The following is a 24964-nucleotide window of genomic DNA, read 5'->3' as shown; positions in this document are numbered from 1 at the left end:
CTAGAAGAGAGACTTTAGGGGAAATTCAGCAAATTAATTGACTTACAATATTAGGGTATTCCTTTGGTAAGCCAAGTCTCCACTTGGAGGAAATAGTCACAATAAGGAATTTTGCAACATTTGGGGCTCACTGTTCAGAATAGGATTTAAACAGTTAAGGAACAAATGATTTAGAAAGCCTTGTGCAACTTGCAGGGATTAATCAGATAACCTGTCAATTTCCAGATCTTGACTTTTTCGAGTTCTGAAGTGAATCCCATGGAGTTCTAAAATTTGGGAGGACTGTCTTGCTCCATCTTCAGTGAAATGAGCAGCTGGGACAAGGCACATATCCAAATTTGTCTACTCTCTTGTAGTCCACTCTAAGTTACTTAAGTATAATATAAAAGAATTAAATTGAATCATTTCCTGAGTTGCTTGTTCTCAGTTAAAGAAAAACTAGGAACTTATTCCAGCATCTAGAAATAGCCTAGTGTGTCCACCATTTTGATGTTGTCTACTCTTCTAGATGCCTATCCAAAATTATGTACCAAGCAAACTCCTTTAGCAGCTGCCCCTTCCTCACCCCACCTTCATCCCTGGGTCACAAGAGTTCCAGGGCTCTCAAGCACTGTCTTCAGCAAGAAGTTAGTAAATCTTCATAGAGTTGTCTCTGCTGTTCTACCATCTGTCAGTCAAATGTCCCTACCAGGGAAGATGGACTGCACTAAGTACTGCGGATCTATAGCAAAGTGCAAGATAGAGTCCCTTTCCCTTGAGGGTCTTATGATCTCACTGGAGAGACAAGAGCCATACAGTAAAATATGGGGACAATATGGGGAAATGGGAAACCATTTCCCCTGGGTAACCTTTGCTGGTTCCTCCACCACTGGCTAGGAGACCCTTGGTGCACTCCTGTGGCACCTCTGCAGAGCCTGCCATGGTGCTAAGCATATTCTTTGATTGCTTAAGGGTCTTTATTGCCCACATGAGTTTTATGCAGAAAAAGACTATAGCTTTAACTGATGAATATCTAGTACCTATCCCAGGACAAGTATTTAATAAATATTTCTTTAATGTATGCCTAAAATGAGTAATGCAGACATAAGTGTGGCAGGAATTCTGAGCCTGGGGAGACTAGAAAAATTCACCATGGAGAAACTGGGACTTGAGCTGAAGCCTCAAGAATGAGCAGGGCATAGAAAGGGGAGGTCCTGGCAGTTGTGGGGACAGTCCATGGAGGTGGAAAGGCAAGAGCAAGGCCCAGACTTAGGAAGAGGTAAGGTGGATCCCAGGGTGAGTTGAGCAGAAATTTCCCATTGGACTGCAATGATATAGAATTTTGAAGTGGATTAGGCACATTCATATCCGCCCTTCTGTCCTATGTCTACATATAGGAACTTCTATTTCTAGAGTAAGTGACTTTTCTAGTTAGTATGAAGGGAACATGAATAGCAGGCAAATTTCTCCTCCCTGTTTTATCATTTAATTTCTATATCCTCCATGCATATGTAAACACACAAATAAATTTACACATTCTAATAAATCATTACATTTATTATACCGTAGGAAGTGTTGCCAGGAAACCAGTTGTCAAGCAAAGCTATATTTTGAAGAGTGGGAGGTGTATAATTATCTTTAAATACTTTCTCTGGATAGTAATTACCCCCACCCCCACCCCAGCCCAAATCCATGTGACTCCCTTGGCTGTGCACAGGAAGAGCACATCTGACAGCTACTACCCTGCCTCTGACAACAACTCCTTCAGGGGGTCAGGCAGTTCTAGACCCATGGGACAGGCCTGACCATGTGGCACCCCACATCCCAAACTTTGGAAAAGAGGAGCTTAATCGAGTTCTCAGTATTAAACTGACTCCGAGTCCATTTCTACATACTGTGAAGGAATGCAAACTTGATTCCTTTGGACTCTGAGTAACAATTATCCGTGATTTCTCTAACAAAAGATTATATCTATTTAAAACACCCTTTGAAACTACAATGTAAGCTATTTAAGGTCAGATATGAGTTTGTCCTGAAAATTCATTTCTCAGGAAAAAAATAGTCGTACCAAATTTCTCTATAGAATTAATAACCACAATGACAGGAAAGAAGCAGAGTCCTGCCCTGATGAGATAAGACTCCTCAGTACCAAGAGCTAGTGAAATGCAGAGGAGACTGAGGACCGCCTAGAACCCCTTATCCCATCCTTTGCCTCTCTCTTCACCCTCCCGCATGCTTACTCTTACCCAGGGTGGTATGTCTGGGGAGGGAAGCCTCCCTAGCATTTGGAAACCTTACTTTTCTGACCCGGATGCACGTCTTCTCTAGGTAGTGAATTAGCCTCAAGTAGCAGACAAGTGTCCCCGACAAAGGGATAGGGCTCACTGGAGATGGCATTCTGGCACCCACAATGAGCTAGGGTCAGACCAGAACAGCATTTGGTTAATTCTTTCTTCACTCCCCATTCTGCAGGCCAAAAACTAAGTTATCCCTGCCGTTCCAAGGACAGAGTTCTCTTCTTAGATGTACTTCTCATGTTTCTAATCTCATAATAGAGGTTAACAAAGGTTTGGTAACAGAATTTTCCACAGATAGTAGGTAGAAAATACAGAGTGAAAATATAGAGGAAGTCAAGCTATCTTGACAGGCCATTTTGGGGTTGGATGGAGGGATCCAGGGCAGCAGGGGTCTGCATCTCTGGAAATCTAGAATACAGACCTGAATACAGATATTCATGGACTGTTGCTCCGAGATGCTGCTTTGCTCCTCCCCCTGCCTTTTTTATTACCCAAACAGGGCACTGCCTTCCAACTGCATGCTGGGTCTCTCTATATATATGACCTGCAAGCGCCTCAAACCTATTTCCTGAGCTGAGCGCCTCATCTTTCTCCTTATAGCAACCTCCCTGCCCAGAGTACCGCTTCTCCTGTCTGCACCTATAATAGTTAGAGGTCCCACTCTCTCAAACCACCCCAGCTAGAAATTTTGGCTGTCTCTTCCATACCTTTCTCTCTTACCCTGCACATCCAGTCAGACTCAAAGTCCTATTGATTCTGTCTCAAAATAACTCTGTCAACACAGTGTCCTCTTTTCCATTAATAAAGCTACTGCCTTCATCATCTCCTGCCCAGATGGCCAAAAGAGCATTTCTCATACTTCCCTTGATCTAGAAAGTGTTTTGTTGGTTGTTTGGCTTTCTAAAATCAAATCCCATCATTCTCTCTCTGGAAATCCTCAGCATGGCCTCTATAGTCTCCCTCCCAAGCACCTCTCCAGCATCCTCTTCCTTCTCTCCTTTGCTGCTACTGTCAGCATTTATTGTTTGGTCAACAGAATCACCAAACATATTTTCTCTGTGTCCATATAGGATGAAATTAGGGATAAGCTATAAACTCCTCCACCATAGAATTAAAAATTTTTTTTGTTTTTTTTAAATTCTTTATTTAAATTCAAGTTAGTTTACATATAGTGTATTATTAGTTTCAGAGGTAGAATTTAGTGATTCATCAGTTGCGTAGAACACCCAGTGCTCATTCCATCATGTGCCCTCCTTAATGCCATTCGCCCAATAACCCCATCCCCCACTCACCTCACCTCCAGCAACCCTCAGTTTGTTTCCTAGAATAAGAGTCTCCAATTTTAAAATTTGAGTGATTCCTTGGGATCATCTAGCTTGATGGTTCTCAACCATGGTTACAGATTAGACCACCTGGGGAGCTTTAAAAACTACCAGCCCCCAGAGAATCAGATTTAGTTGATTTGTAGTTGAAGCCTGGGTACTGGGGAGGGTTGATGGTCATTTTTTAAGCTTCCCCTGGTAATTTTATGTACAGCCAGGTTCGAGAATCATTGACATAAGTCCCTAACCAAGAGACCAAAGGAACATTATATGGACCATGGCCGAGCTTCCAGGGGACCATGTGCTGCATGAACTTGTATACAGAGATGTGTGTATGTGTGGGTATGCTCGTTTTTTCTGAACAAAGGATCTAAACATTCATGAGATTCTCAAAACGTTCCATAACCCCATAAAAACAAAGAACCTCTGATCCAGATTCTCCTGTTACACCTTACAGACGAGGCAGCATCTGGGCAAGAGACTGGGCTGGGGGGAAAACCAAGTCTGGCTCTGCCACTGTGTGATATCCATCAAGGTACTCAACTTCTGTGGCCCTTAGATTTCTCCTCCTCAAAATCAGAGTAACACCTGCTTTGGGGGGTTATTTAAAGAATTAAAGAGAAGGCATGAGAAGTGTCTAGTATGGTAACAGGCATGGATGAGGTTTCATTAATGGTAACCATTACTAGTCCTACTGCTACCATCACTACTAATAATACTCTTAATTTGCGTGATACAATTTTGAATAATGTCATTATTATAAAATAAAAATACATATTTATACCAGATGTGTTATATGGTATTTTATCAATCCCTACAACAACCCTGTAAGTTTCGCCTATTCCTGTTTTACAAATAGGAGAACCAAAGCTTAGAAGGGTCAGGGCCACACCCAAGACCATGCAAGTAAGTGGCAGAACCCAGTTAACTTGACAGGAGGCTTAGCTCCTTGCCACCAGATTGTACTGCTCTGCTGAGGCCAAGTCCATTAAGGGGAGAAAGGAAACCAGTATGGTTCCCCTCTGCCCCGCCTTCCTTGTCTCCTTGCTCCTCTTCCAGCCGCTACTGGCGCCGCTGGAATCGGTTCTGCAGAAGAAAGTGTCGTGCCGCAGTCAAGTCTAATGTCTTCTACTGGCTTGTGATCTTCCTGGTGTTCCTCAACACTCTCACCATTGCCTCGGAACACTACAACCAGCCCCACTGGCTCACGGAGGTGCAAGGTGAGAAGCAGCCCCAAGCGCCATCCTTCTTTACTCTTGCTAACTCAGCCCTGAATCCAGGGAGCGAATAGTTACAGCCACAAAGTTGGCGGGAAAGCCGCCAGTGTCCCTGGCTCTTGGCAGGGGCCGTGCTGGGGACACCAAGGGCCTGACAGCTCGCAAGCCCCATAGTAAAATGCACAACCTCATTCTAAACAGACGTGGCTCAACTGGCTGGGCGCACATGGTCTGCCTGCCCCAACAGTGGCTATTGGGTCCAGGTGACAAAGACACATGCTCTCCCTGGTTTGGCTATCTCAGACCCTTGGCGGCCAACTTCTCTGAACAGATTTTCAATACTTCAGGCCTCACTGTAACCTGCAGGTGGGCCTGCCAGAACGTGTGTGGATAATGTGAGCAAAAAGCCAGGAAGGAGGACAGTAGTGGCCTGAGCATGAGGAGCTGTCCTCCTTGGGCATTTAGTACCCACCACCATTCCCTGGAGCCCTAGAAGGGGACCTCCCTAACCAGTGCCTCAGCTCCACTCCCAGGGAGTCAGGCAGACACGGTGGCTGCATTCCAGAACCCTGTGTGGTGGACAGTCTCCCAGTGCAGAGGGTGGACTCAGGTGGCCTGGCTCCCCCTTTCGGCTGATGGGTTTGGACAGAGTACTCACCTTTCAAGAGCTGCACTCCTGATCTCTGAAAAAGCAGCCGGGGGCAGTAAAGAAGGTCGGCACACAAAGCCTTTGATGCATATGATTAGAACTAGATACCCCTTTCCTGACAAGTTGGCCCCCAGTTGCTCTGTTCTGGCCGAAACATAGGGGAGAGGTGTTCTGGCTGGCAAGGGAGCGTCTGGGCTTTTTTTCCAGTGCTGATAATTACTACTTTCTTTCCCCTCCTCCCCGCCTCCCTCCTATCATCCCCATGTTGGGATGCCACCCCCTCGCCTGAACACGCCAGACACGGCCAACAAGGCGCTGCTGGCCCTTTTCACTGCAGAGATGCTGCTGAAGATGTACAGCCTGGGCCTGCAGGCCTACTTCGTGTCCCTCTTCAACCGCTTCGACTGTTTCATCGTGTGTGGTGGCATCCTGGAGACCATCCTGGTGGAGACCAAGATCATGTCTCCCTTGGGCATCTCTGTGTTGAGATGTGTCCGGCTACTGCGGATATTTAAAATCACAAGGTATTTGGTTTCTCATTTCCCTTCAGACCTGGGACTCAGGGAGCGGTTCTTTCAGAAGGCAAGGAGGTAGAAAGGCCTGGGTGGAAGAGTAGCTGGTATTTCTTGAAAGGTCTACCCTTGGCTCATATATGATGGAGGGGAATTTTTCTTCATTTAGATGGCATATCATTTAGAAATTCCTTTGGCTGCTGATACCAGAGACAACTCAGTGGCACAGGCAAATTTGGAATTTGTTCAGTTACATAGAAGAAGTGCAGAGATGGGCAACCCAGGTGGCTTCAAGAAGGCATCAGGGACCCAGTCCCCTTGTGTCCTTTGCTTTGATAGCCTTAGGACTGCCCTCCACTCCCAGAGTCATGAGGTGGCTTCCAGAGATTGAGCCATCATGTTTGAATCAAGGCAAGGAGAAGAGGAGTGGTGAGGGACCAAAGGGGGCACCCATCCTGGCTGAGTCAGTCCCTTCCAGAGCTCTTCTAGACATCACACCAAAGGCTTTGTTGGCCACCCAACTATTACAGAGACTGAGCAATGTGGTCTTTTTGTTGTGCATGTGTTGCCGAAAATGCAGTCAGGATTCCTTAACTGGAGAAGGATGATGGCTATTGTGCCACAGATGGTTCTTATCCCTCCTTCCACACATTCACCCCCTCTCCATCTGCCTCTCCATCTGCCCACCCAAAGACTGCAGGCTCCCCAACTCTCCAGGTCAAGCCATGATTCTCATGAAGAGGACAAGCACAGGCGGGGGCAGGGGAGTGGGTAGCATGCTCTACAACAGTAATTTTCAACCATGTTGAGACCCATTTGGGGTGGTGAAATCAATTGATTGGATCACAGCCATCATTTTTAAACAGCTTTATTGAGATATAATTCACATACTATATAATTCACCCCTTTAAAGTGTACAATTCAGTGTTTTTCTATATATTCACAGAGTTTTGCAACCTTTACAATTTAGTTTTGGAACATTTTCACCACCCTAAAAAGAAAGCCATACCCACTCCTCATTTACCCCACTTTCTCTCCCAGTGGAAACCACTAATTTACTTTCTATCTCTATAGATTTACCTGTTCTTGGCAATTCCTATAAATGAAATTATGTAGTATAAGGTTTTTTGTGATTGGGCTTCTTTCATTTAGCATAATGATTTCAAGATTCACTCATACTGTGTGGCATGTGTCAGTACTTTATTCCTGTTTGTGGTTAAATAATATTCCATTATACAGATATACATTGCATTTGTTCATTCATTCATCAGTTGATGGACATTCAGTTTATCTCTACCTCTTGGCTACTAAGAATAATGCTGCTGTGAACATTCATGTTCAAGTTTTTGTATGAAAGTATATTTAAATTTCTCTTGGATATATACCTAGGAATAGAATTTCTAGATCATTTGATAACTCTACTTTTAAGATTTTGAGGAACTGCCCAATTGTTTTCCAAAGAGACTATGCCATTGCATTCCCACTGGTGATATATATGGGTTCCAATTTCTTCACATTCTCATTTTCAATGAAGGAATGAAATAGAATAGGAAAATAACAGAAGGCCTCACATGTTCATAAAAATCTTTGGGACATATATATGAGTAGCAGTATAATATGTATTTCTCACTGTGGGTTGTGGTCAACCTTGAAGGAATATGTCAGAAACGTGGTAGGGAGGGGGCTCAAACTCTGCTCCCCAGACGTACAAGCCTCCTCTCCAGAAGAGTCTCTGCTTTGGGAGCCCAGCTGATAATAGGGGCACTAGAACCATCAGTTGGATTGTGTTGGGGAGAAAAGGGAACGGGGTTGGTATCCTTCATTCGAAGACCTGGAAGTAACCACACCCTGCTCAGTGTGTTCTGAACTTGGCTGAGTGAGTGGTCACGGCTTGCAAAGCTGCCCCTGCTTTGCTGTTCTGTTCACAGATCTCTCAGCAGCCCCCCAGCACATATTCATTCCTGCGGTGCTATCAAGGGTCAAGGGTCAAGTGAGAGAAGGCATTTAAAGAGTTCAGTTCAGTTCAGCCCAGGGACCCTCAAAAGCCAGAGGGTTTATTATTAATCTAACTATTATCACTGTTGTTACTTGGAGGAGGGAGAGGAGGAGCGCTGAGAGCCATCTAAACACATACACAGTCTCTTACTTCTTTTTCTCTCCCATGTTCATACTGCACATCGAGCTCCAAGAGATAGGGCAAAGGGGGTATGGTATGAACTGAACCCAGGAGAACTTTAGAGTCTGGCTGGGGAGATGGAGTTTGGGCTCATGAAACCATTGAAAGAAAATCTAAGACAGAATAAAATGAGCCGGCAAATGTTGGGATGCAGGGAATACATGGTATGGGAAGTCAGGAACAGGAGAGTCCCTGGGGAAGATTTAATGTCACAGATGGACTCCGAGGACACACAGAATTTAAACCCACAAGTGTAACGCTCCTAAGCAAACACCTCTCTTCCCCTCGCACCAGAAAAAGCTCTTTCTGAGTGCCCTGAATATCTTGGCATTACAGAAAATCCTCGGTCTGTAGTAAAAGTAGTAGAAATATAGTAACAATTATTGTTAACATGCATCAGGATTTACTCTGTGCAAATAGTGTGGCCCGACTGCTTTCATTTGATTTACCCTCACAATTAATTACCTGTAAGAGAGAGTCAGAGCAGGGCACCATTATCATTATTCCCATTTTACAGATGAGAAAACTGTGATTTAGAGACTTCAGTCACTTGCCCAGGCCACACAAAGTGCTCAGGAGTGAAGCCAGGATTAAATAGGAAGTCTGTCCGTCTGACCTCAGGTTTCGTGCTCCTAACCATGATGGTGAACTGTGGAGTTGACCACTAAACTGTCTTGCCATCTCTGTCCCAGAGACTCAACTTAAAGGATTTTTACAAGTTGATGCTTGGTGTTATTCACTGATCCTACTTGTTCTTCCTTGGGTCTGGTAAAAGCTATTTTTAACTTGGAGTTTTCAGAGCCTCCTAAATAATTCTCAAAAGTCTGTGTGTTTGGGGGTTTGTTTTTGCTTTTGTTTTTTAGATTCCTATAGAAAAGAATTCTTGTTCCTAGATATTGTCATAGTGTCTTGAAGATATTTGACAGTCATTCTATTTTTAATCAATAATTTATCTATTTCTAAGCTAAAACTATTGCTAAGAAACCATTTTTTAAAAAATCTTTGTGGAGAGCTTCCTGTAGTCCCTCCATGAGAAAGATTGGTGATATTTTCAGATCTCTATAAAGTCTATAAACGGAATAATTTAATTATCTAATTGGAAGTTACTTTGGCAAAGGCCATCATCTTCCTGTTTGCAAGCCTCCAACCCCTCTGGGGGCTTTTGGAAAACAACATAGAGACTATAACTATGTGGGGAATCCCATCCTCCCTCTAACCTTGTCTCCAATATACTCCAGTGACCAAGAAATGCCTAAAATATGGGCTGGGAGTGGACATCATGGTCTCTAGAGATTGGTGATCTGTGCATGGTTCTGCCATCAAGCAAACATATTTCTCGCTCATCTTTTAAAACCTCATGGAGAATACTTTGTAAATATCTCATCACTTGCATGTTGAAGAAGCATTTTTTACAATGCATTCTGAACCAGTAATTGTGATTCTCAAACTCAGTTGAACTTATTAAGAGAGCTCATGAAGGATTCCCACCTCTAGAGATTTTGACCAGCAACTTCTAGTGAGTTCCATGCTGGTAGTCCAGTGACCTCACTTTGAGAAACACTGGCCTAATTTCCTGGTGCTGTCCTTTGTCCACTTCCCTGTCTTAAAATATGGACCTTCATATACCATTGGAAACCTTGATTCTTTCATCTACACTCTCTACTGTAGCCCCCAACCGTGTTAAGGTCATATTTTTAATAGTTCTTGACTGGAAAAACATAGAATGATGATAAAGAACTGTGAATTCAGCAAAGTTTTTAAATTATTTGAATTTTATTAGTTCTTATACACCTATGCACATTTGAAAAGTGGTAATGTACACTCAAGACAGGCTATTTACTTAGAGTGCTGTAATGCATGGTGTATCCATGGATTCATGGATCCCTTTCTATAATTCCAAGTTTCCCTTCCCTCACCCAGGATCTACAGTCTGAGTTTGGAATACTGACCTAGACCAAGAGTCCTCCACAATGATGTCAAGACACAATGGTATGTCCAGAGCAACCGAGCAGTGTGTAGCAAGTAATTTGTTATTATAGGAGCTGAAATACCAAAGTTTATGAACAGTTTCTTTTCCAAAAAAATAAATTCAAAAAAATTCAATACTGTTCCTGTGATGCCCTCACTCTTGGTCATTTGCATTCCCAAGTACTTTTATGAATGGGCAAGAATGGGCTGGACTTACCACTCTTCATGCTGCCTGAAGTCTTCGGTATATGACAAGTATGAATATGGTATATGATGAAAATGAATTATTGGCATGCTTATTTTTTTAGTGTTTTGTCAAAATCTGAGAATGCTTTAGCGAGTATACTGTGCATATGAATATGATCCATCCTATATGTCTCATTAAAAAAAAAGACTGGGAACCCTGCACTGGACTGTAAATCAGTTGATTCCTGAGTGTTAATAATATTAGGAGTGGTAAATTATGGATTAGAGAAGGCAAGATTCTCGTCTCAGTGAGAACAGAGAGGCATCCACGTGGCCAAAATCTTTGTCAAATTTGGGTACATTACCCATGCCAGTGGGCCTTCCAGCCATGTCATAGATTGGGTTCTTTCTCCTGTTTTGAGGTTTTACAGGGCTCTTCAATGTTGCCCGTTTTTAATATCAAGTATGTCTACTCTTTGTCAGCCCAGTCAGACTTATCATTCTACAGGGAGGAAGAAAGACCTCGGTTAGACTAAATCTGGACGTGATTCCAATTTACTAATCACACCTCATTTTTTATACAGTTGGTTTTTAAAGGCACTGAAATCCCTCCAGCCCTTGCTGTTTTCTCTCTTAAACCTTAAATCCCTTTCTTTCGCCTACTGCTCCTCCCCTGTGGCTCCCTTCCCAGGCCCTAAAATGTGAGTTTGGGCTGACTCAGCACAGACAGCTTTACTGGTGAATCATGATCACATATGGGCTCCATAACGCCCCAAGGTGAGAGCCTTTTGCAAATTCTCCAGGCTCTAAATGTCTCCATTTCAATTGCCAGAGTCTGGCCGTGAGTATCAGATCCAACCCTACACCAGCCCCACCCTCCCCACTCCAGCTCTCCTCTTCTTAGGGCACCATGGAAGCTCTGAGCTCCTTAAGGACCATTATTAAAGAGATATGTTTGGCATCTGCCCAGTTTCCAGGCCAGGGTCTATGGAGAAGGCAGCTCAGACTCAAGAGCCTGCTCCCTGACGTCAGCATGAAGGGTGGTTATTCTCTGGGATGGTGACTGGCTGGTATCATCTACTGGGGATTAAGAAGACACAGGTGAGGATGACTTGAATGTTCTCCCTCCCTAACCCTGACACATCTGATGCAAGGGCTCACTAGCAGAACTGAGCAGCTCTGTGGTCCAGGAGCTCAGGGGAGCACAATCCCAAGGCAATCCGAAGGTCAAGACCAGACAGCCGTGCCAGCCTGACCAGGTTACAATCCCCCCAGTAGGTTCCTTTCTCAATGTGACCAAGACCTCTGATGCAAACAGAGAAGATGAGACCTTTGAACTTGTTATCCAAGGCAGGGTTTGACTCTAAAGTAAAACACATAAAATGTGAATTCTCCTAGAATGGAGGGAACAGAGGTAGGTATCAGGCGGAACTAAATTGGTAAATTTGGCCTTGGGCCCCTGGCTGTCCGAGACCCTGACCATAATATTATAGAATTCTCTGTTTGACTCTTCCTGGACCCACATATGCCTAGTTCTGCCTTCCATCACACTAAACCCTCCAAGTTCTACTGTGTCTTACAGAACCAGGGGCCAACTTTGCTGAAGGACTAGTCCTTGCATGCCCACCTTGGATACCTGTGTAGCTGGCACAGGGAGAGATGAGGGCAAAACTGAGCTTCTTTCCTGAGTGCACCTTCTGTGCTTCCCTCAGTGAACTTACCTGATCTGCATTCCTCCTCCCTGCCTTAGGAACGCTGTATAGAAGTCTCATGTTGCACAGATTTGCCACAGGAAATTTGCTTTATAGATTCTCTATCAACAATAGATCACTGCCACCAACACTGAAAGGAGTTTTGTGGTTTTTGGGGGGTGGGGTGGGGGGTTACCCCTCAGGACAAGAAGAGTTGGGACAGTTATAATTTAGTTATGAACCTCTCTGTAACAGAGAGGAAGTGGGGTGAAGCATTTACAAAGCACCCTAAAGCTATTGGTACTGTTATTATGAAGATCTTTTATTTATAGCAAGCTCAGTGATCTGCTCCATACCTAGAATGTAAAGGACCTGGCCCTGAGCTATTTGAAGCAAAGGTTCACAGGATGAAATTTCCAGCTCAAGCAAGGCTCAGGTCACTTTCTGTCATTGAAGATGCAGGAGAAGTCCACGGGGCCCAAACAGTCTTAGTGCAGGAAGAATGAGGGAGATACAGTACGCCTGCACAGATGGTGGTCATTTAAGCCAAGAGAGACAGAGGGGAAAGGTGACAAAAGTGAAGCCATAGTCAACAAGTTAGAGAATAAGAAAACTCTCACAGGCCCCCTACTTAAGGAGAGAACAGTGGGCTGGTTTGGATGGGGGATGAGGAGGGCAAGGACACACTTTGGAGAGAATGATTCAGAGCCACAGGAGAATTGAAAAGTTGACCTCAAGGATGACCGTGGCCAGTGGAGTGTCAGGGAATGGTGGGGTGGGGGGAGGGGGTTCTCGGAAGTTGGGCATGTGCATCTGGGCCTGCGAATCCCCAAATGCAGAATGGAGACCTCTGTGGATGTGGATGCCTGTGTACGCTGTTCGGAAGACAAGTACTTCATTTTCCTGTTTCTCTAAGAGGCCCAAGACATTACTTTGTTGTGCTGCTGCTCGCTTTCCTCCAAAGCTCGCTCTTTTTTGTCTGTGTGTGAATGTATGTGCTTCATGTTTTTAGTTGATGAGGATAAAAGCCTCAGTTGATTGCTAATATGTGGTTAACCCTTTTAGTTTTTATGTTTCATAGCTAATATATCTAAAAAGGAGAGTGTTTCTGGGACCTGAGGCATCATCTGATCTTCCTGCCGTAGCGCTAACAGCCTCCCAGAATCAGACTGACAGTAAGGAGGAGAGAGCTTCAGGAGCTGCAAGGCTGCCAGCATTTCATTCCAATGCTATTTCATGTCACCCTGTCCAGAGGCTGCCACCTGTCACCTACAAATCTCATTGATATCAGTGGTAATGAGGCCCCTACCCTATCTCCCGCTATCAGCCAAGGCATGCCAGGCTCCAAAATCTAGCTCTTCTCTGAACCCTAATAGTGTTCTTTGCCACAACATCAGGACAACAATCCCTTTGTCTCAGTCCTTTAGAGAGCACATAAAACATCTCCAACCATGTGCACATTAGGGGTGGACACCTTCTGTTCAGCAAGCTGTATGCCCCTCATCATGCCAGGCCACTGGCACCAGCTCTACTCCCTTAATTCTTCTCAAGGAACAGAAAGTCCAAGTGGCAAGCCAGCCATGGGACAGACTCTAACTGGAAATCAGAGGCAAACAGCATCAACAGCCATTTGTTTCTTCGTCTTCACTGTGTCGTAACTGCGTGACTGGTCCTCAATGCTATCTTTTCAGCCTGGGTGTTTTTCATGAGAAGGGTAGGCTGATATCCATGTACCTGCTTGCAATTTGTCTCTTAAAGGCTGGTTCAAGCCCTTGAACCCACAGCCATTGGTTTTGAGCCACTGGCATGGGAGTCCTTCCATAAGGGAGACACATGCCCAGAGCTCTTTGGGAAATCCTAGCACAAGAGTCTCAAAGCCATAGCAACCCTGTTTTCTGTAGAGCAATTGAGACATAATCACTTTCTTTTTTTTGTTGAGGTATAATTGACATATAACATTATATTAGTTTCAGGTCTGCATAATGATTCACTATTTGTGTACATCACACCGTGATCACCACAATAAATCTAGTTAACATCCATCACCATATATAATTCCAAATTTGTGTATCTGTGTGTGATGAGTACTTTGAAGATTTACTCTTGGCAGCTTTCAAATATGCAGCACAGTATTATTAACTATAGTCACCATGCTGTACCTGACATCCCCAGGACTTATTTATAACTGGAAGTTTCTACCTTTTGACCCCCTTCACCCATTTTGCACACACGCCCACCCCCCTGCCTCTGGCAACCATCTGTCTATTCCTTCAGTACATAATAGTTTGACTTAGGCAGTGGTAACTGTGCCTAAGAATTTAGGGAAGCTATAGGAAAAGAACTGATGTGGAAGACGTGCAAAGTATGTTTGACTTCAGTACGTGTGTGAGAGGTCCCACCACCATCCCACCCCTGCTCCCACCTCACACACACAGAAGTGTCTGGGTAACCCATGTCCCCTTGCTTTTCCCTCCAGTACATACAAAAATGTCACATTCATGGTAAGATTCGTTCATTCAACAAAATAGTCATTGATTACTTCCTTGGAAGAGGCACTACTCGAAGCACTAAGGATATGAACAAAGCAGGCAAACTCCCTGCTCGCATGAACCTTACATTCTGGTGGCAAGTGGTGATGAGTATATTAAAAACAGGAATAGGAGATAGAATGTGGCCAGGGGGACCGCTGTGATGAGGGGACATTTGAGCAGAACCCTGCAGGCCTGAAGAAGCAAGCCACGCAGAGTTCTGGGGGACATCTCCGCAGACAGCAGAGAAGTGAGGACCAGAGGAAGAGTATGCATGGAGGCTGAGGGGACAGTTGAGGACCGGTGGGCTGAAGCAAAAGGGGGAGGGAGAGCGGGAGGAGATGAGGTCATGGAGGCAGGAGAAGCTGATCCTGCGTGATCTGTTAAGCCTTCCATTGGGAAGATTTGAGGGCTTGAAGCAGCGTTGACTTGGTGTGACTTACAGTTTCAAAGGGGCTCCTGCACAGGGGTGTGGAGTACATAGATGATTGTGTGCCTCCCACCACATGGCATCGGAAATACGTAATAGAAGCTTATCTCATTATTGGTGATTCTAAGTGTAGAGACTTGGTTAAGGGGATGCCTGCCAGATTTCTCCACTGTTAAGGTACCCTTTCTCTTTGTGATTAAAAAGTAACCTATGGAGTGATACTTTGAGAGTGTATGAACACCCTACTGGCCAATAACCTTTCACCTGATGGTTTTAGCGTCTGTAATGATCTTCACCTGAATTAGTTGCTGCTACAGAAGGATGATCTTCTAATTCGATCATTCATCATTCATTCCTTCATATTATCCATTTGACATATTCTATAAAGGAAACCTCGTCCTTCTTTTTTTAAATATCTGTGGATTTAGATTGTTTTTTCTCTTTTTTTTTAAGATTTTATTTATTTATTTGACAGATATAGAGACAGCCAGCGAGAGAGGGAACACAAGCAGGGGGAGTGGGAGAGGAAGAAGCAGGCTTATAGCGGAGGAGCCTGATGTGGGGCTCGATCCCATAACGCCGGGATCACGCCCTGAGCCGAAGGCAGACGCTTAACCGCTGTGCCACCCAGGCGCCCCTAGATTGTTTTTTCAATGTGTTATAATTCATTACTCTCAATTGAAAAAAAAAGTATGGTGCATTTGAGGGCTTTTCACCTTAGATGTATGTGACATGGAGAAGGGCTGCAGGGAGCAAGTGTCAGAGCAGGGCAACTTGTCAGGAGGCAGAAATCAAGCTGGGAGGTTACTGGCTTGGCTGGTGACAGAGTTGTGGGAAGTGGCCAGACTCAGGCTTCGCTTGGAACGTGGGGATACAGAGCTTGCTGATGTTGGGGGTTGGGGTATGAGAGAGATGTGAAGGGTAACTGCACGGGTTGTGTCTTGAGCCACAAACTGCAGTTGTCACTTACTAAGGGAGATGATGGGGTAGGAGTTCTGTCATTCCACAAGTCTCACATTGTGAGCCCACCACTGGTTGACCAAGAGAAGAGCAGACTTTCCTTGGATAACTTGAGGGACATGAGGAACCATGAGAAGAGTCCTCACTTTTAGTCAAACGGTCTGCCCCATGGCTGGCCCCTCTGACCATTATAGCCGTCACCTCTGCTCCACGAATCGGCCCCTCTAGGTCACTCACTATCTGCCATCTTTCGTGCCCAACATTTCCAAAGAGTTCTCCTCCACTGGATGACTCATTTTGTTTCTCTACTACAGCCTCCATATTCCCAGAACCCTGGACACTCTGAGGGACTTCTCCCACATCCGCTTCCCTCTCTACTTCCTGGCTGCTCTGTCCAGTCTGGGACCTCCCTGTCTGGCTCCCCATAGGGTGCCTGTGGCTGTCAGACACCTCTGAACCTCAGCTGTGAGCCTGGTTCGAGTTATTTCCCTCATGTCCATGCACCTCATGAAAATTAAGACTTCAACCTTCTATGGCCATAAAGACTTCTCCAGAATATTCCGTGACAGTTGAACACACAGAAGATCTCTAAGGGGCTCTGTGACCTTAATCCATATGCAGACACTCTCCCCTCTGATAGAGCTGGAAATTCTCATTATAAATATGCTCTAAAGTTACTGGTTCCTAAACACCAGTCTACCAACAAGTGTTGGAGTTGTTGTGTGAGAATCACTCAAGCCCCAGCGCCAGAGATTATGATTTCATGGTTCCAGGGTGAGGCCTAGGAATTGGTATTTGGAAAATGAACAAACTCCTCAGCAGTTTCCTCTCCAGCCAGGTGTGGGAACACTGCTTTAAATGTCAGAGGGGCAGGTATTCTAGCCCCGGAGAGGTTCTCTTTTTGCTTTAAGCAGAACAAATACGAAAAATGTCCTCGGTATTTTGATCGGGATAGCATTGGAAGTGTAGATTGCTCTGGGTAGCATGGACATTTTAACTATGTTAATTCTTCCGATCCATGAGCATGGAATATTTTTCCATCTTTTTGTGTCTTCTTCAATGTCCTTCAAGAGTGATTTATAGTTTCTAGAATATAGATCCTTTACGTCTCTGATTAAGTTAATTCCAAGGTAACGTATGGTTTTTGGTGCTATTGTAAATGGGATGGATTCCCTAATTTCTCTTTCTTCAGTCTCATTTTTCTTGTATAGAAATGCAACTGATTTCTGAGCATTGATTTTGTATCCTGCCACATTACTGAATTGCTCTATAACTTCTAATAGTTCTGGAGTGGATTCTTTTGGGTTTTCCATATAGAGTATCATGTCATCTGCGAAGAGAGACAGTTTGACTTCTTCTTTGCCGATTTGGGTACATTTTATCCCTTTTTGTTGCCTGATTGCTGTTGCAAGGACTTCTAGTACTACGTTGAATAATAATGGAGAGAGTGGGCATCCTTGTCGTGTTCCTGATCTTAAGGGAAAGGCTTCTAGCTTTTCCCCATTGAGAATGATATTTGCTGTAGGCTTTTCATAGATGGCTTTTATGAGATTGAGGAATGTACCCTCTATCCCTACACTCTGAAGGGTTTTAATCAGGAAAGGATGCTGTATTTTGTCAAATGCTTTTTCTGCATCTATTGAGAGAATCATATGATTTTTGGCTTTTTCCTTCTGGATAAAAATCTATGACACTGATAGATTTGCGAATGTTGAACCACCCTTGCATCCCAGGGATGAATCCCACTTGGTCATGATGGATAATCCTTTTAATGTACTGTTGGATTCTATTAGCCAGGATCTTGTTGAGAATTTTGGTGTCCATATTCATTAGGGAAATCGGTCTGTAATTCTCCTTTTTGATGGGATCTTTGCCTGGTTTGGGGATCAAGGTAATATTGGCCTCATAGAATGAGTTTGGTAGCTTTCCTTCTGTTTCTATTTTTTGAAATAGCTTTAGGAGAATGAAGCATGAGATACTAAGGACTTTGAGAAACAAACTGAGGGCTTCAGAGGGGAGGGGGGTGGGGGAATAGGATAAACCGGTGATGGGTAGTAAGGAGGGCACATATTGCATGGTGCACTGGGTGTTATACGCAACTAATGAATCATCGAACTTTACATAAAAAACCAGGGATGTACTGTATGGTGACTAACATAATATAATAAAAAAACATTAAAAAAAATAAGCAGAACAAATATGACAACCTCTAACCTACGGGGTGCCTCACATCCTGGGTGAAGACAAAGATGGAGAGAAAAGAAGAAAAAACTTCTGGTCTCTGTCCTCAAGAACTCAGAGCCTATTTGGGTGAAATGAGACTGTCACAAATGAAAAGCACTGAAGAGCATTAATAGAATGGATACAAATAAACTTATATTAATATTCTGCAAACAGAGGAAGTGTGGCTGTCAGGCAAAATAGAGGTAGAGAAAGGCTGAATTTGTGAAGGAGAAAGGAGCATTAAAGATGCCAGGCTGGGAAGAAGTTCACGTTTACATCCAAACTGTTGGCCCATCTGCTTCTTTCAACTAATATGGAACCATTCTCTGGAGAGAAGTACCAAGGCTGGGGGTACAGCTGTGAGGCTATAATGGGAGTGGTTTGCATGTCACCTTTTTAAGCAGCAAAAACAATTCACTGTACATATTGGTAATAAGCTAGGAATGCCTGAAGTGGAGGAAACCAAGATAGTGACCTGGAAGGCAGACAGGCCAAAGGTGGAGCTAAGCAAGAGAGATTTCTGTTGTCACACCTGCTCCAGTTAGAGGCTGTGTTCCTTTTGCTACAGTGTATTTCCTTACCTTGACTGACCCAAGCCACATTCAGCGTCCATGAGCAGCCCATACCTCCCCCCTTTTCCAAGAGGAAGGCATTTTCCCTAGGCTATAATGGAGAACCTCTGTATTTACAGTGGAGAGAGGTCTGTGACTATTAGGACTGGGGGCCTCCTCTCCAAAGCACCCCACCAATGGCCCATCTCTGCCCGGGGAAGACCTCTCTACCTTACTCACAGACTCCCACCCTGTGGGTGAGATAGGTTTCCTGTAACCCAGGATTTCCCAGACTTGCCTACTTATAAGAACCATCTGGGATGCTTGTTAAAAATACAGATTTCTGAAAAAAAACAAACTGAGGGCTTCAGAGGGGTGAGGGTGGGGGAATGGGATAGGCTGGTGATGGGTAGTAAGGAGGGCACGTATTGCATGGTGCTCTGGGTGTTATACGCAACTAATGAATCATCAAACTTCACATCAAAAACCAGGGATGTACTGTATGGTGAATAACATAATATAATAAAAATATTATTATGGAAAAAAATACAGATTTCTGGGCTCCAAACTACAACAATTGAATCAGAATCTCCAGAAGAGAGGCTTTATAAAAAAAAAACAATTCTTTGGACAGCAGGGTAAATCTGGGAAACGTCACTAAGCCTTGTACCCTCTCTTACCCATGGGTGACCAGCTGCTGCCTGGGCTGAGGACAGCATTCTTGGGGGAAAAAGATTGTAATGTGTTTTTCTGTCTAAAGACCAATAGTGATAACAGTAATTACTAACCTTTATCAACTGTGTGTCAGGCTGTATACTAGGGTATTTTTTTAAGAGGAAGAATTATATTTTTTTTCAGTTTTATTGAGAAATAATTGGCCACACATCACTATATAAACTTAAGGCATGCAACATGATGGTTTGATTTATATTTATTATGAAATGATTGCCACAATAGGTTCTCATATAAATACAATATATATTGTCTTATATAAATAAGATTGTCTTATATAAATACAATATATAAATAAAAGAAAAGGAAAAAAATCCTTCCTTTTGATGAGAACTCTTAAGATCTACTCTGTTAATACCATAGAGCACTGTGAACTATAGTCATCATACTGTACATTACATCATCATGACCTATTAATCTTATAACTGGAAGTTTATACTTTTCAACACTCTCATCCAATTCTCCCTCCTCCCACCCCCTACCTCTGGTAACCACAAATCTGATCTCTTTCTCCATGAGTTAGGTGGGGTTTTTTTTGCTTTTTTGTTTTTGTTTTTAGATTCCACATAGAAGTGAAATCATATGGTATTTGTCTTTCTCTATCTGACTTATTTCTCTTAGCATAATGTCTTCAAGGTCCATCCATGTTGTCATAAATGGTAGGATTTCCTCATTTTTTATGGATGAACAACATTGCAGTGTGTGTGTGTATTATATATACTGCAAGTTCTTTGTCCATTCATCCCTTCATAGACACTTGGGCTGGCTATTGTAAATAATGCTGCAAAGAACATGGGGGGTGTAGATATCTTTTGAATTATTATTTTCATTTCATTTGAATATATTCCCAGAATTGGAATCATTGGATCATATGGTAGTTGATTTTTTAACTTTTTGAGGAACCTCTATGCTGTTTTCCATAGTGGCTGTACCAATTTACAACCCCACGAATAGCACACCAGGGTTCCCCTTTCTCCACATCCTTGCCAACACTTGTAATCTCTTGTCTTTTTGATGATGGCCATTCTGACAGAGGTAAGGTGATACCTTACTGCAGTTTTAATTTGCGTTTCCCTAATGACTAGTGATGTTGAGCACCTTCTCATGTACTTGATGCCTATTCACGTATCTTCTTTAGAAAAATGTCTACTCAGGTCCTGTGCCACATTGTTTTAAACATTATACTTCTTTTTAAAAAATTGATTGTTTCTCAGACAACACTGAGAAACAAACTGAGGGCTTCAGAGGAGAGGGGGGTGGGGGAATGGGATAGGCCGGTGATGGGTAGTAAGGAGGGCACGTATTGCATGGTGCACTGGGTGTTATACGCAACTAATGAATCATCGAACTTTACATCAAAAACCAGGGATGTACTGTATGGTGACTAACATAATATAATAAAAATATTATTATAAAAAATAAAATAAATAAATAAAAATAAAAAATTGATTGATTGATTTGAGAGAGAGAGAACACATGCACTCAAGGGTGGGGGAGGGAGAGGGACAAGCAGACTGCATACCAAGTGCAGAGCCTGATGCAGGGCTCAATCTCATGACCCCAAGATCATGACCTGAGCTGAAGTCAAGAGTTAGATGCCCAACTGACTGAGCCACCCAGGCACCTCTGTGCCAAATTTTTGAATTGGATTATTTGGGGTTTTGGTTTTTCATTGTTGTTTCGTTTTGTTTTTGCTGTTGAGTTGTCTGAGTTCTTTCTATATTTGGATATCAACCCCTTATCAGATATATGGTTTGCAAATATTTTACTTGTTCCATAGATTGTCTTTTCACCTTGTTGATGATTTCTTTTGCTGACCAGAAGCTTTTTAGTTTGATGTAATTCCACTTGTTTATTCCTTATTTTGTTGCTGGATGGGCTGCTTTTTTTTTTTGTCTCATGTAATCTTCCCAATAACCTAATGAAGTATGTGCCACTGTTATCTCTATTTTCTCAGAGGCAAACAGAAGGGAAGTTAAGTGACTTGCCCAGCTGCAACTAGCAGCTAGCAACTGGCAGAGCTAGGTTGAAACTCAGGCTTCTGACTTCTGAGCTCCATCTATTCACCATTACACATTACTGATCCTGGGACCCTGAATTAACTAGCTGCACACTCTAATTGTGAGTTTAGCAGCCCAATCCACACCACCATCGCTACCCCAATGAAAGGGGAAAAGAAGGAGTTGTAATTTATCTTAAAATTTCTAGTGGGTGTGTGAATGAGGAGTGATATTAAGGAAAATGTAGAAAAAGGACACTAATCTCCCTCGTTCTTGTCCTCAGGTACTGGAACTCCTTAAGCAACCTGGTGGCATCCTTGCTGAATTCTGTGCGCTCCATTGCCTCCCTACTGCTGCTCCTCTTCCTCTTCATCATCATCTTCTCCCTCCTGGGGATGCAGCTCTTTGGAGGAAAGTTCAACTTTGATGAAATGCAGACCCGGAGGAGCACATTTGATAACTTTCCCCAGTCCCTCCTCACCGTGTTTCAGGTATGGACTCTTCTCTGTTGGGATGATGAGCAGGAGGGTGGTTGAGTGGCAGAGTTGGGGTTGCAAGAGAGAAGGAGCCTTGAAAAGGTGGTGGGAAGCTTCACCCTTGCACTGGGCAACTAAAGCCAGCCTAGATCAGCCATGGACAGCCCATGCGCAGGAGAGTCTTGAGTTCTTTCTGTAGTTCCCCCTACCTTAGTCCCCCATGGAATTCCTCTGTTGGGTGGACCACTGGGGGAAAAAATATAATTGAGTAGTTTAAAAACTCTTGCTTAACCATGGAACCCTTTATTCAAATAAATTCTACATGAACACAAACGGAGGAAAGGAGACTGCTCTTGTTGGGGGAGGGGAGGGTAATGAAGCTCTGTCTTTCTTACCCACCATGCTTGTCCCCAGAAAAAATATAGCTAGCTGATCAAATTTGTCATTTCATAGATATTTTGGTGTAGGGTAAAGATAAAGTAGCACTTGCTTAAGTTTCAAAGTAGATTGAGTTACAAGAAAAATAATATGTGGATATGGCCCAAATCTTAAAGATGGCACCCAACGACTAACTCTGGGGAAAGTTGGAATAGCACAGTACTCTCTCAATGAACACAATCACGTTTGTAAAGGACCCTGAGGAATGGCTAACGGCAGCCATCTTGTGCAGTGTATGCAAGTAGAAGGAGATACTTTGACCAGAAAGCCTTTTTTCTTCTCAAATAGTATCATGTCAGGGCCCGTGCACCTTTTCTAAGGATAGCGTCAAACTTGCCCAGGTGTTTAGCTCAGAGCCCCTGGGAGGAGAACTGGGGGCCAAGAGGAGGGAAAGAAGTGGAAAAGAGATTTTAGACAATTTTGCTAACATAGTGGGGCAGGGCAGGGGAGTTTTGGGGTTTGCTGTTGGTCTAACGCTGTGTCCCTTATTGGTGGGAATGTGTCATTCAGATCCTGACCGGGGAGGACTGGAATTCGGTGATGTATGATGGGATCATGGCTTATGGCGGCCCCTCTTTTCCAGGGATGTTAGTCTGTATTTACTTCATCATCCTCTTCATCTGTGGAAACTGTATCCTTTGCTCCTGCCTCCCCGCCCCTGCTGCCCCACCCTCCCTCAGCCTGCAGCACGATGCCAAATACGTGTGCCCAGCAGGTCCTGACTTGGGGCTGAAAAGTGTGGCTGCCCACCCACAGGGCCCCCAGGCAAGCAGGGGAAAGTTGTGCTCTGGGGAGAAAACGTGTGCTGTCCCAGAACCACCTTAGCCATGGAGGCGGGTCTTGGTTGAAGCCTGGAGCTTTGGCGTAGGTGGGGATGTAAGTTCATCTTCCTGAACCAGTTTGGGCTGTAGTGTTGCCCCACTCCAAGAGGCATGTTCTCATTAGAGTCTAGGTGAACAACGCCCCCTGCTGTTGTGCACGGACAGCTACTCACATAGATTCCAATGTGAACACACTTGGAGCTGGGCACCCTGACTGCCCTGGCCTGTTGCTGCTGGAGGTAAGAAGTACTGTACAGGAGAACTGAGCCATCATCCTTGAAATGACCTTCATCTCCCCTCCCTGTTTTCTGCTCAGTGTCCCTCCCTCTGAAGCAGCTCTCCAGGACTTTCGTCTCACCCAGAGCCAGACAGGCTTCGCCGAGCAGACCAGACAGGTCCTTGCTGATCCAGGCCATGGGCGGGTTTCTGGGGTCTCAAGCCTCAGGCGGTCTTCTCTTCTGCTGGTCATAACCCTGTGAGGGTTGTGTGCAGAAGCAGACGGTAAAGTAGAAGTAGCGCTGACCCAAGATTTGGGTTTAAATCAGAGCTTAATGTAGTCCTGAAGGCATGGGCATTGATGCCAGCAGACCAGCTTCACCTTTTACCAGCCTGGTGACCTCAGCAAACTAAAGGCTCTCTACCTCAGCGTCTGTAAAATGGGGTGACGAAATATCAGTGCCGACTACTTAACAGGTCCTGGTGCGGTTTAATGGGATGACGTATGTGAAGCCCCTGCCACGGGGCCAGGGGCCAGGGCAGGTGTACATTAGCATCCTTGGGCAAGCCCTTCACCTCTGTGGGTTGTGGCTTCCTGATATGGGACATGGTGTGACTGTCTGGGGGCCTGGTGGTGGAGGTTAGACTTAACAAATCTTAAGGCCCCGTGCAGCTATACTTTCTTTGATTCTGCAGTTCTCTGACCCACAGTGTTTCTGTTCACGGTGGGGAGGGGGGCAGTGAGAAGAAAAGGGCAGATGACCCCTTCGATTCGGAGTTCCCAAGATGCAGCCAGCTCCAGCTGGACACTCCAAGGGTCTTTGTATGCGCAGGCTCACATTAAGAGTTGGCAGAGCTATCAGGCCGCCTCCTCAGTGCCCAGTGGTTCAATGAACCACTCTTAAGAGCATTCTGCATTCTGCTAGAGACAATGTTGTTTATACTGTCAATTACAGCCAGTCATCTCAGTGGGGAAGCCAATAACAAAACCCAGCAATTAAAGAGCAAGGCAGACTCACTGCCTCACTTGCTGTCCACTCCAGCCTGCAAGCTAGCCTGCTCTTGACCCCTTAGAAAACTCCTGGTAGCTAGAAGGGTGATGGAGGGAGAGGGGTGGAGGAGGGACACCACTGGGCTGGGAACCCTCAGAGTGAGTCACCATTGAGCTCACTCTGTGGGGAGCTCTACCACTGCATGTCCTGCACCCTCCTTGCCCCCTGTGCCCACCAAAAACCCCAAGGCCAAGGGTCATTTTCTTTAAGAATGGACACAAACAGATATCCTACTGAATGTGTTCTTGGCCATTGCTGTGGACAACCTGGCTGATGCTGAGAGCCTCACATCTGCCCAAAAGGAGGAAGAAGAAGAGAAGGAGAGAAAGAAGCTGGCCAGGTAACCCTCTAAGCTTATCCAGGCCCAGGTCCCCAAAGTCCCAGTTCTGGAATGCCATTCCCATTAGTGGTAAGGAGAGGCTTGGGTGCTGGCCTCTGCTGGCCATCCCTCCTAGAGGGCACTGGGTTTGGGTCTTCCTACAGAAAGTTAGGCCTCTCTGCTGATTCCTAGGCATTGCTCTAAAGTAGGGACCATTGTGA

At 44.4% G+C, this 24964-nt stretch overlaps 1 protein-coding gene across 12 annotated transcripts in view; it reads left to right on the top strand.

The window, feature by feature from the left end:
- Positions 1-24964, top strand: part of CACNA1C (calcium voltage-gated channel subunit alpha1 C) — a 639879-nt gene that overhangs the window by 500265 nt on the left and 114650 nt on the right. For all 12 annotated transcript variants that reach the window (XM_040641994.1, XM_040641995.1, XM_040641988.1 and 9 more), the window contains exons 12-16: positions 4658-4818; positions 5763-5988; positions 21705-21912; positions 22846-22966; positions 24650-24764. In XM_040641994.1, coding sequence (XP_040497928.1) covers positions 4658-4818; positions 5763-5988; positions 21705-21912; positions 22846-22966; positions 24650-24764 — 831 coding nt within the window. The remainder of the gene's footprint in view (positions 1-4657; positions 4819-5762; positions 5989-21704; positions 21913-22845; positions 22967-24649; positions 24765-24964) is intronic.

Source organism: Ursus maritimus, unplaced genomic scaffold (genome assembly GCF_017311325.1).
Source record: "Ursus maritimus isolate PB19 unplaced genomic scaffold, ASM1731132v1 scaffold_26, whole genome shotgun sequence".
NCBI lineage: Eukaryota > Metazoa > Chordata > Mammalia > Carnivora > Ursidae > Ursus > Ursus maritimus.
The sequence above is the reverse complement of the archived record's forward strand: the minus strand, read 5'-3'. Positions and strand labels throughout refer to the sequence as shown.